Here is a 12,579-nt window from a genome sequence, read left to right as displayed (position 1 = left end):
TATGAGACATGTGTGATAAATTTACATTACTCTAATTCCAGGAACCTCACCCCATTGGAGACCATGGATAAGTACGATGTGATTAAGGCCATCGGGAAAGGTGCCTTCGGGAAAGCATACTTAGCTAAAGGGAAATCAGATAGCAAGCACTGTGTCATAAAAGAGATCAATTTTGAAAAGGTAAAGTTAAGAATTTCAAATATCTGTTAATTTTCAGTGGGATATTCAGCTGGCTTTTAATCCAATATAAAAAGGAAATTTTTATTTTTTATAATTACGAATTTTAAGCCATAATTGATTTTTGTTAATTCAACCTTCTAAGTCCGTTGTTCAAACACAACCAATGATCTTGTTTTTAAAAAGAGGCTGGACACAGTGGCTCACCCCTATAATCGCAGCACTTTTGACGGCCAAAGTGGAAGGATTGTGTGAAGCCAGGAGTTCAAGATAGCCTGGGCAACATAGTAAGACCCTGTCCCTACAAAAAAAAATTTTTTTTAATGAAAATAGAAAAGAAATAAGATCACCTCTCTGTGGCTCCTATGGCCCTCCTTAGGGTGCCCTGAAAGGCCCTATGAGATGCCAGCCTCCTGTGTTGCCCTGACTTTTCTCTGTGGTACACTTCCTCTCTCCTTATTCAGGTCCTCGACAAGGGGTTTTCTGCAAACATGCTAGCTAGTGTAGCTCCCCAGCCACAATCACACCTTATCACCTTATCACACCACCCTGGTTTCTGGTTTCTTTTTTGTTGTTGTTTTTCTTTTCTTTCTTTTTTTTTTTTTAAGGGGGAATCTCGCTCTGTCACTTAGGCTAGAGTACAGTGGCATGATCTCAGCTCACTGTAGCCTCCACCTCCAGGGTTCAAGCAATTCTCCCACCTCAGCCTCCCGAGTAGCTGGACTACAGGTGCATGCCACCACGCCTGGCTAATTTTTTTGTATTTTTAGTAGAGATGGAGTTTCACCATGTTGCCCAGGCTGGTCTTGAATTCCTGAACTCAAGTGATCTGCCTGCCTCAGCCTCCCAAAGTGCTGGGATTACAGGTGTGAGCCTCTGCTCCTGGCCTGGCTTATTTTCTTACTAGCATAATGCTCTGTAATTACTTTGCTCTCTTAATTATTCATTTGTTTATTGCTTGTCTTCCTCAGTATGCAGAACAGTTCCTGACACATAATAGATGCTAAACAAATTTATTGAGTGCACTGAATGAATAGAGGAAAACCATGTGTAATTGTTGGTCTAATGAGTTTGGAAAATAAATATAGTTAATTAAAAATTAATCATTTTTGCTAAATCCACCTTAGTCAGTGTTTATGTCACCCTCTTTAGTGATACGTTCATTTCAAAATATATTGGGACAATAATGTCCATTGTTTGCTAGAATTAATTTTAAGGCAAGTCTTGTTGGTCAGCTTCTAGAGAATTTATAAATGAGAGTAGCATAAAAAGTTCCATACAAAGCGTGTGCAAAATGGACTACCCAAGTTACCACACCATGTGAATATACTTAATGCCATTGAATTGTACACTTAAAAAATTGGTTAAAATGATATAAATTTTATTTTACCACAAAAAAATTGCAAGAAAACCTACCCAAACTGAAAGCTTAAGAGTAGATAACTGGCTTCCAGGGATAATGATTTATTTCCCAATATAGGTCTCTTTTGTGAATCCGTGGCATATTCATAATAATGTCCTCTATTCTAGTCTAGCTTCCTTCCGTGACATTATTCTGCTCACTCTCTTTTGTTTATCTGACTGCTCTCCCTCAGCTTATCTCTCTCTTCACCCTCTATATGTCCTCAACCATGTGTCCTTTTCTGACCTTCTCTTTCTGTCCATTGTCACCTAAACTGCCCCACTTCAGTGTTTACCACTAAGTAGATCACTCTTAAATCTCTGTCTCTACACCTGACATCGTTCAGTACCCTAGTTCTGCATTTCTTCTGCCAGCTAGATAACTTCAGGTAATATCTGTGTCATTATTATTATTATTATTATTATTATTTTTGAGATGGAGTCTCGCTGTGTCACCCAGGCTGGAGTGCAGTGGTACGATCTCGGCTCACTGCAAGCTCCACCTCCCAGGTTCACGCCATTCTTCTGCCTCAGCCTCCCGAGTAGCTGGGACTATAGGTGCTCGCCACCACGCCTGGCTAATTTTTTGTATTTTTAGTAGAGACGGGGTTTCACCATGTTAGCCAGGATGGTCTCCATCTCCTGACCTCATGATCCACCTGTCTCAGCCTCCCAAAGTGCTGGGATTACAGGCGTGAGCCACTGCGCCTGGCCAATATCTGTGTTATGAATCTATTGCTGTGTAACATATTATCCCAAACTTAGTGGCTTAAAGAATAAACATTTATTATCTTGGAGATCCTGTGCATCAAGAATTTAGGATGATGATCATTGAGACCACCTTGGAGGCTAGGTATCACAATTGTACCCAAAAACAAGTATTAATAGCAATTCTTCCTTGTTGTAAGCAGACTCACTCCACCTCCTATGTGCTGCGCTGTATTAATGTCATCAATGTCCTTATGGCTACCAGCCTCAAAACCTTGGGATCATTTGTGAGCTTATTCCTTCTCCACATTCAATTATTTGGTGAATACTGTTGATTCTTCCTCTTCCTTGAATTTGCTTCAGTCCTTTTGTCGAGGGCCTTGATCACTTGGATCCTTCAAGTGGCTCCAGCCCAATTTTAATAATGCTCCAGCCATGCCCCCAAACCTTCACTGGGACAGAGGCTATAAAGGAAGAGTTGCCTAGGTTTGACTACATAAAAATAGAAAACGTTCGTGTGTCAAAACAAACACTATAAATAAATTCAAAGAAAACTGAAAAGGTGCCAAAAATATTTGCAAGTATTGACTTAATGGTGTTAACCTTTTATTAAGTCAATAAAAAGATAAAATCCATATATGAAGTCATCATACAAAAATTTGAAACTCATTAGAAAACTAAGAAATTGGGAGTTTATTCAAAGAAAAACCCCACAGATAAAGTTAGAAAACAAATGTCCAACAGTAGGTAATTTGTTAAGTAATTTATAAAAAAGTAAGTGGCTATTAGAAATCATGTTGTAGGTAAAGCATTGACATGGAGAAAATTTCAATGTTTGCAATGTTTGAGAAAATGGTAAGCGTAGAATGATATCATCTTTGTAAAAATATATATATTCTCCATATATATGTATACCTACAAATATGTTAATATATTCACAAAGAAAAAGAGACGCAGACTGTTATTATTGAGGTAGAAAGTGGGGTTTGCCTGGTGCATTTTTTTTTTTTCTTTTGAGACAGTCTTGCTCTGTCGCCCAGGCTGGAGTGCAGTGGTGCAATCTTGGCTCACTGCAAGATCTGCCTCCCAGGTTCACACCATTCTCCTGCCTCAGCCTCCCGAGTAGCTGGGACTACAGGCACCTGCCATCACGTCTGGCTAATTTTCTGTATTTTTAGTAGAGACGGGGTTTCATTGTGTTAGTCAGGATGGTCTCGATTTCCTGACCTCATGATCCGCCCATCTCAGCCTCCCAAAGTGCTGGGATTACAGGCGTGAGCTTACCGCACCCGGCCTGCCTTGTGCATTTTTTTCTTTCTTTCTTTCTTTTTTTTTTGAGACAGGGTTTCATTCTGTTGCCCAGGCAGGAGTGCAGTGGCATCATCATAGCTCACTGTAACCTTGAACAAGCCATCCTCCTGCCTCAGCCTCCTGAGTAGCTAGGACTGCAAGCATGCGCCACCACACCCAGGTAATTTTGAATTTTTTTTAGAGACAGGATCTTGTTATGTTGCCCAGGCTGGCCTCAAGTGATCCTCCCGCTTTGGCCTCCCAAAGTGCTGGGGTTACAGGTGTGAGCCACTGTGCCTGGTCTGCCTTGTGTTTTTATACTGTTTCACTCTTCAGAGAAATTTTGAGACCTTCTCTAATTTGCTCCAAAATTATGGCTCCTATCACATACCCTACTTTTTTTTTTCCCACTCCAGCCTCTGCATTTGGTTACAGGCTTGCTTCTCCCAAGGTCCTTGCCTGCTGATCTCCCAGCATCAGGATCCCACTTGTTCAAGGCTGAGTTCCACCATACCTCCAGAATCCTCCCACTTTAAAGAATTTCTCTTTCTCTGTAAACTTGCGTAACTTTTATTGGAACCTCTGTTATAGTACTGACTGATTTCTTTCTGGACATGCTTTGGCTGTTTATTTTGTGCCTTCTCCTCCTTATTTAGCTGTAACATGTTCTGTGAGGACTGAGTCCATGTGAATTTCGTGCTGGCATTCCACACAGCACCTAATAATAATGCTTGGTGCCAGGAGATATTCAATAACTTCTTATTGGATAGATGATTCACTCCAGCCCTCTTGCTCTATTGCAAAGCTGGTATATATTTAGGAATTATAAAACCATTTTAATTCTATGTAAGGAGAAAATACTTGAGAGGTGAATCTCTATAAAAATGTACATTACTTCATTTCAGAGCACCTCTCCCATTCTTTAGTATAATCAAAAATTGACTATAGTTTTGTAATAGAGCACCAATTTTTTCATCACTTTACTCATGAACTACCCTTGTCACCATGCCATAAATAAGTAGAATCTTATATTAGTCCTCATTATTCTTGTTTTCCCATATCTCTTTATGTTGTCGAATTTACCTGTAACATCTGTGTCACAATACTAACATTTATTACTTCTTTCTTCCTATCTACTCTCATGTAGTTTTTCATTACTTCTTATCTAGAGAAATTTCTATTTCTTCTCTCTAATGCCTCCCTACTCCCTACACTAGACCCCAGAAGTAAATTGCTTATTTTCTTACAGTTACCAAAAAGCTAATATTTTCTGTTATCATCCTACCATTATAAAGCATGTTCTTTTCCTTCTGGGCTCAAATAGAAGTGTTTTATCTTTCCTCAATTATGAAAATAAAAATGTTCATTGTAGAAATTTTGAAAGGAACTAAAGGGGAAAATAAGACCATTTAGAGGAAAATAAAAATAGCATATAACCTCTTTCTTAATCACTATGAACATTTTGCTGAATTTCTCTCTAGACTATTTTTAATGTATAAATATATAAGTTATTAGAATGATTGGTGTCATGGTGGATATACTCTTTTTTTTTGAGATGGAGTCTCGCTCTGTTGCCCAGACTGGAGTGCAGTGGCGTAGTCTTGGCTCACTGCAGCCTCTGCCTCCCAGGTTCAAACGATTCTTCTGCCTCAGCCTCCTGAGTAGCTGGGACTACAGGCACATGCCACTGTGTCTAGCTAATTTTTGTATTTTTAGTAGAGACAGGGTTTCACTATGTTGGCCAGGCTGGTCTGGAACTCCTGACCTCGTGATCTGCCCGCCTCAGCCTCCCAAAGTGCTGGGATTACAGGTGTGAGCCACTGTACCCGGCCAGGATATACTCTTTTGTAACAGTTTTTTTATTAGTAATATATTTTGCGTATTTCGTCGTCTCATTCAATATTTTTGTATAACGTTATCATATAATGATATTAAATGTTCACACTAATGATAAAGGGACTACCTACAGGGTGTCCATTGTATGTCACACCATTGTAAGTGTTTTATTATATATATCAACTCAATTTAATCTTCACAACCACTCTGAAAGGTAGCTCTTATTACTCTCACTGTACAAGTGAAAGAGCTGAGGCTAAAGAGGTTAAGCAGTTAGCTTCAGGATGCACAGTACTCAGCAGATCCATTGAAGTCTTTCTCTGCTCTTTCCATGATAATACGTTGCCTCCCTTTATTTTTAATGACTGCATAGCATTAAAGTGGTAGCAGGTTAAAAATAACATAATTTAGCTGGGCATGGTGCCTGTAGTCCCAGCTATTCTGGAGAATGAGTTGGGAGGATCCCTTGACCCCAGGAGTTAAAATCCAGCTTAGACAACATAGCAGAACTCTGTCTTAAAAAAAAGAAAAGAAAAAGAAAAAGAAAAACCTAGCAAAACAGCCCCTGTAATTTATTTAACTCTTTTTCTGTTTTCAGATAATTAAATTGTTTGGTTTGGTTGGTTTTTTGGCTACGATTCAATAATATTTAATATGTGGCCGGGCGCGGTGGCTCAAGCCTGTAATCCCAGCACTTTGGGAGGCCGAGACGGGCGGATCACGAGGTCAGGAGATCGAGACCATCCTGGCTAACACGGTGAAACCCCGTCTCTACTAAAAAATACAAAAAACTAGCCGGGCAAAGTGGCGGATGCCTGTAGTCCCAGCTACTCGGGAGGCTGAGGCAGGAGAATGGCGTGAACCCGAGAGGAGGAGCTTGCAGTGAGCTGAGATCCAGCCACTGCACTCCAGCCTGGGTGACAGAGCAAGACTCCGTCTCAAAAAAAAAAAAAAAAATATTTAATATGTAAAGTATAATTCATTTTTATTAAGCAAAACTATGTATATATGCTTACCTATATGTGCATGAATTTAAAAAGCTCTATTTACAAAGTTATTCCTAGGGAACGTAGTATTAGGTTGGCGCAAAAGTAATTGCGTTTTTGCCATTAAGAGTAAGGTTACCACCTGTGGGCTTTCATCTGTGGGCTAGATGAGAAAGAAAGAGGGAAGTTTCACTTTTACCTTATTCACTTCTATTTGACTTAAAACAAGCATGCATTATTAGAGTAACTTAAAAACTAGCAATAAAACACTGTAACAAAGTCTTTTGTATGATAACTCTTCTATACACTTTTATTTTCTTTGGATAAATTTCTAGAAGAATTAGTAAGTCAAAAATAGGAACATTTCCCTCATGCCTGTAATCCCAGCACTTTGGGAGGCTGAGGCAGCTGGATCACTTGAGGACAGGAGTTTGAGACCAGCCTGGATAACATGGTGAGACCCCATCTCTACTAAAAATACAAAAAATTAGTCGGGCATGGTGGTGCTTGCCTGTGGTCCCAGCTACTCAGGAGGCTGAGGTGGGAGGATCACTTGGACTCAGTGGGCAGAGGCTGCAGTGAGCCAAGATCATGCCACTGCACTCCAGCTTGGGTGATAGAGCAATACTTTGTCTTAAAAAAATAAAAAAGGAACATTTCTTCATTAGGATACAGATCCCCCCCAAAAATGAACATTTTAAAGATTCATATTATATTGTAAAACTGCCTTCCCAGAAGGATTTTATGAATTTGTGTTCTTTTACCAGAAATAAATGAGTGTCCATTTTGCTGCTTTCTGGTCAATAGTGGTTGTTGACATTCTTTTCATCTTTGCCAATTTCATACATGAAATACTATATTACATTTTAGTTTTTATTCCTTTTTTTTTTTTTTTTTTTGAGATGGAGTCTTACTCTGTCAAACAGGCTGGAGTGCAGTGGCATGATTTTGGCTTACTGCAGCCTCCACCTCCCAGGTTCAAGACATTCTCCTGCCTCAGCCTCCCAAGTAACTGGGACCACAGGTATGTGCCACCACGCCTGACTGCTTTTTTGTATTTTTAGTAGAGACAGGGTTTTGCCGTGTTGGCCAGGCTAGTCTTGAACTCCTGGCCTCAAATGATCTGCCTGCTTTGGCTTCCCAAAGTGCTGGGATTACAGGCCTGAGCTACCACACACCCAGCCAAATTTTGCTTTAGTTTTTATTCCTTTGATTACTGCATAAGATTGAATATTTTTTCTATCAGCCATTTTTATTTCTCTTGTTTTTTTTGAGTTGACTCTTCTTGTACTTTGCTTTTTTCTGTTGGGGTGTTTGCCTTTTTAAAAATTATTTGCCATCAATTTTTATATTATTATAAATATATTTGTCATATATGGTACAAATATTGTAACCTAACCTTTTGTTTGCCTTTTAATTTTGTTTATAATATTCTTTTGAATAAATAGTAGTTAGGACTTTTTTAAGTTGCTAAATCTATCTAGCTGATAGGAGTAATTCAGCTGTTTTTGTTTTGAAACGCCTATGTACTGACTATACAATTTAAATTGGGGCAGGAAATACTGAAGCTTAGAAAGATTCTTACTGAAGGATCCTTCAGCTGAGATGTAGGGAAACTAGAATTGAGAATATTAATTTTTTAAACATTCTTAAGTCTTAAATGAGAATGAAAAATGTGGCCAATATTGAAGACTTCTAATGGGTGGAGGCCCCATGGACATCAGAAAGGCGGGGCAGTCAGGGGCTGGAAGTCAGGGTAAAAATGACAAGTCAGCAAAGTATCAAGAGTGAGGAAGAAATGTAGAAACAAGGTGTGGCCACTGATACTGGCACCAAACCCCTTGGAAAGTATTGTCTATAGATGATAAGTAGAACAAGAAAATACACCCAAATACTTCCAAAATGAAGTCATGCAAGACAATTTTTATTTGAAAATGAAAAATGTAGTCATCTTAATACAAAATTTTATTGGCCTGATTTCTGTAGGATATGACACATTTTCTTTTTTTAGATTGCATTTGTTTCTTCTCAGCAGTGATTGCTCCTGGAATGTTGCATTTTTATAAAGAATTCCTTTGCTACTGAAAGATAGATATTAAAATATGGCTCCATATGGCTAGATAATGAACACAATACCACCAGTCCAGCTTTTAATGTAGCAAAACTTCACCAGAAATACTTATTTTCTTGATGATGATTGTCAACAAACCATTGATGTGATGTAGGGTACTCTGCTAATTCTAGAAATGTTTCCTGCCATTGAAAGATCGGTTTCAAAGTGACATTAAAAGCCACTGAAATCCTAGAGAATTTGAGATGGAAACGAGCAGAAAGCATGTTCTTGAAACCAAGTTACCTTTATAGACTACTGTGTCTCTTAATGTAATTTAGATGCCCATACAAGAAAAAGAAGCTTCAAAGAAAGAAGTCATTCTTCTGGCAAAGATGAAACATCCCAACATTGTAGCCTTCTTCAATTCATTTCAAGGTTTGATTTCCTAATATTCTTTAACTATTTTTATAAAGTATAGGCATGTTGACATATGTAAAAAGATTTGTTCCTAAGGACTGTGTATAAATTAATTTTTGTAGATGGGTCATTTCCCCATTTACTTAAATTGCAGCTTGAGACCTCTTCGTTGTTTCCTCTCTAGTAAGTTTTTGTAGACAGCTTTCTTATGTTTTCTTGTTTTTCTGCTTCTCCTTAATTCTCACTCTCCCAAAAAATTAATGACTGGCTTATTTTCTGCCTCTCCTTAATTCTCACTCTCCCAAAAAATTAATGAGTGGCTTATTAGTTTCTTTGCTCTAGTAACAACCCCCAAATTTAAGTGACTTACAATAATACACATCTATTTCTCACTTACATTACATGCTAGCTGTGGTAGGCTGGGGTCTTGAGTCTGGGGCCCAGGCTGAAGGAGCAGCTCAGATAAGGAGCCAGCTGTTCTCATAAGCAAAACAAGAGAGGAAAACACAGAGCCCACCACACTATCGCTCTCAAAGTCCTGCTGGGATGTGTGTGTTTGTGTGTGTGTGTTGGGGCCGTACTCTGCTTACATGAGATCCCGCATATCCTTAGGCAACAGATGGGGCTGGTGTAATCCTCTTACAGAGAGCCAGCAAACAACCACACACCATAGCCTAGCACACTGCCATGTAGAGGGGAAGAACTTTAGGGAAGGAATTCCCTTCCTCTGTACACCTGAATACAATTCTGCCTCCGCCCGTCACTGTAGTCCAAAGGTAAAAAATAAATAGTAAATGAAGGGGCATCTGTCAGACAGCATTCATTCACTGAACTGATACTTACTGAGTGCTTACTATATGCCAGACATTGTTCTAGGTGTCAGGAATATAAGAGTGAACAAAGCAGATGAAAATCCATGTTTTCATGAAATGTATATTCTAGTGGGAAGAGATAGACAATAAACAAATCTACAGTATGTCAGGTGTGTCTTAAGTTGTGACAGGGCTGTATGTGCTGACAGTTTTATGACGGGTCATTCCCCAGCCCAGCCCCCAGCACTGGGCTGTTTTAAGAGTGATAAGTAGTTCATGGAGCAGAAGTGTTAACCTCGGTATCTTCAAGCATCATCAGTTGGGTTAAAGTCAGTCAATAAATAAATACAGCCACTGTGTCTCAAGCATGTGCACTGTGCAGGGCACTGTGTTCCTTCCTGATTAAAACCACTACATTCAAAGTACTTCTGTGTGTATGGCCCTTCTTTGGCTTCTGGGTATTTAAAAGAGCTCTTGGGACTCTTCTGAGGTCTTCCTGGGAGCAGAACAGTACACATGGTCTGGAATTGGGTTGCATGGAATAACTTTCAAGGAGAGCCACTGAATAAAGTGCCCTGCATTCCTGTCCATTGGCTACTGATAACGCTGTAAGATGGTCTTTCTCTTCTTTATTTTGTTTGAGGTTATTACTGTGACTCTCTGGCTAACTCCTGCTCATCCTCAGGCCTTTTCTGAACTCACAATTCAAATTACAGCTCCCTTTGGTTCTCTTCCACAGCAGTTGTACTTACATATGTCTATTTATATGATTATGAATTTGTTTCATATTTGTCGCCCTTTACATAGTGTAAACTTAATGAATTTGGGGGCTCCATCTGTTTTGCTCACCACTTGATCCTTGGCATCTAGCACACACTGGCTGCTCAATACCTGTTTACTGAATGAGCAAATGGACTGCACCACTTTTAGAGACTAGAGTATTTCCTTATACCACGTGAGAGTGATTTTTGAGGACAGTTTACCGCTGGAAGCTTTTGCAAAACTAGGGTCATTTTTACAGTGTAAATAACCTCTGCTGTGTTTGTTGATACTGTAAGTTTACATTTTCTTCTGACTCTTTTTAAGTAGAGCACCCCTGTGTTCAGGAAAGCTACAGCTATTGTGATGCCTTTGAGTTTTCTTGGCAGATTGCTGGGACTTGAACTACTGAGCTTATCTAAAAGCCTCAGAGGGCCTTGTAGCCTCTGTCTTTTAGAGAGTGTAGGTAAAGGCTTGCTTTCCTTCAAATGGCTTATCTCTGATCATAAGAACCATGGCTCTAGTGTTTGTCTATAGAAAATACGATGTTTTCGGACGGGCGCGGTTGCTCACGCCTGTAAACCCAGCACCCTGGGAGGCCCAGGCAGGCAGATCACCTGAGGTCAGGAGTTCAAGACTACCCTGGCCATGGTGAAACCCCGTCTCTACTGAAAATACAAAAAAAAATTAGCTAGGTGTGCTGGTGCGTGCCTGTCATCCCAGCTGCTTGGGAGGCTGAGGTAGGAGAATCGTTTGAACCTGGGAGGTGAAGGTTGCAGTGAGCTGAGATTGTGCCACTGCACTCCAGCCTGGGCAACAAGAACGAAACTCTGTCTCAAAAAAAAAGAAAATAGGATGTTTTTATTGGTTTGAAGCAACATAAGAGAAATAATGAGAATGTAGTGATATTTTCCTAAGACTAAATTAATTCCATGTGAATTCCATCAATAAACATTCATTAAGTGTCTGTTATATGCCAGTCATGTTCTAAGTTTTGGAGATACATCAGCAGACAAAATAGGCAAAAATTCCCATGCTGTTGTATTTGTTTTCTATTACTACATAGCAAATGAACACAAATTTAGTGGCTTAACAACAACACATATTTATTATCTCTTGATTTCTGTAGGTTAGAAGCCTGAGGTTGGCTTAGCTGGATTCTCTGCCCACAGTCTCAGCTAGGTGAAATCAAGGTATCAGTTGGGACCGTTATCTGTGGCTCATGGTCTTCTTCCAAGCTTATTTAGGTTGTTACAGATTTCATTTACTTGCAATTGGGGTAATTGGATCATGGCTCACTGCAGCCTTGAACTCCTGGCCTCCAGTGATCCTTCTGCCATGGCTTCCAAAAGTGCTGTGAGCACTGTGCCTGGCCAGAAAGAGATCTTTTACATTTATTTAAACACAGAGTTTTATTTTATATTACTCTTATGCACACATAAAAAAGAAAATATGAGCAAACAAAGTTGGTTAAGGTATTCTAAAAATTATTTAGGCAGTGAAAACATTAAGCCTGCCAGGTCTACAGCAAGTGATTGGAAGACGCCAAGGTCTGTAAGAAACAATCTTGATTTTATTTTTTTTTTGAGACAGAGTCTCATTCTGTTGCCCAGGCTGGAGTGCAGTGGTACCATTATAGCTCACTGCAGCCTTGACCTTCTGGGCTTAAGTGGCCCTCCCACCTCAGTCTCCTGCGTACTGGGATTACAGGCATGCACCCCCACACCTGGCTAATTTTTGTATTTTTTTTTCTTTATAGAGCCAGAGTTTTGCCATGTTGCCCAGGCTGGTCTCAAACACCTGAGTTCAAGCAATCCACCTGCGTCAGCCTTGGCCTCCCAAAATGCTGGGATTACAGGCGAGAGCCACTGTACCAAGCCCTTGATTTTTTAAAAGTGCATTTTAGAATGAATTAGAATAATTGTTTAATAAATGTTGGAACTTGACAAATAAAAAGGTTATTTAGTGCCCCCCAATTGTTTTGAAGTGTCGGTGATCCATGAGCTTTACAGCAGATGGAAAATTTGAGAGCATAAATGATTTTTCCAGACATTTCCAATAAATATAAAATTAACAGTGGCTAATGGGGAAAATCCTTATTTTACAGTCAGAGATAATGCTAATTGACGTTAAGTAGTTT

General features: G+C 39.5%; 1 protein-coding gene across 4 annotated transcripts in view; it reads left to right on the top strand.

The window, feature by feature from the left end:
• Positions 1-12,579, top strand: part of NEK5 (NIMA related kinase 5) — a 95,866-nt gene that overhangs the window by 4,945 nt on the left and 78,342 nt on the right. For all 4 annotated transcript variants that reach the window (XM_021929653.2, XM_031655867.1, XM_031655866.1 and 1 more), the window contains 2 exons: positions 42-180; positions 8,790-8,886. In XM_021929653.2, coding sequence (XP_021785345.1) covers positions 64-180; positions 8,790-8,886 — 214 coding nt within the window. In that variant the 5' untranslated portion in view covers positions 42-63. The remainder of the gene's footprint in view (positions 1-41; positions 181-8,789; positions 8,887-12,579) is intronic.

This window comes from Papio anubis, chromosome 15, assembly GCF_008728515.1.
Source record: "Papio anubis isolate 15944 chromosome 15, Panubis1.0, whole genome shotgun sequence".
NCBI classification, from domain to species: domain Eukaryota; kingdom Metazoa; phylum Chordata; class Mammalia; order Primates; family Cercopithecidae; genus Papio; species Papio anubis.
The sequence above is the reverse complement of the archived record's forward strand: the minus strand, read 5'-3'. Positions and strand labels throughout refer to the sequence as shown.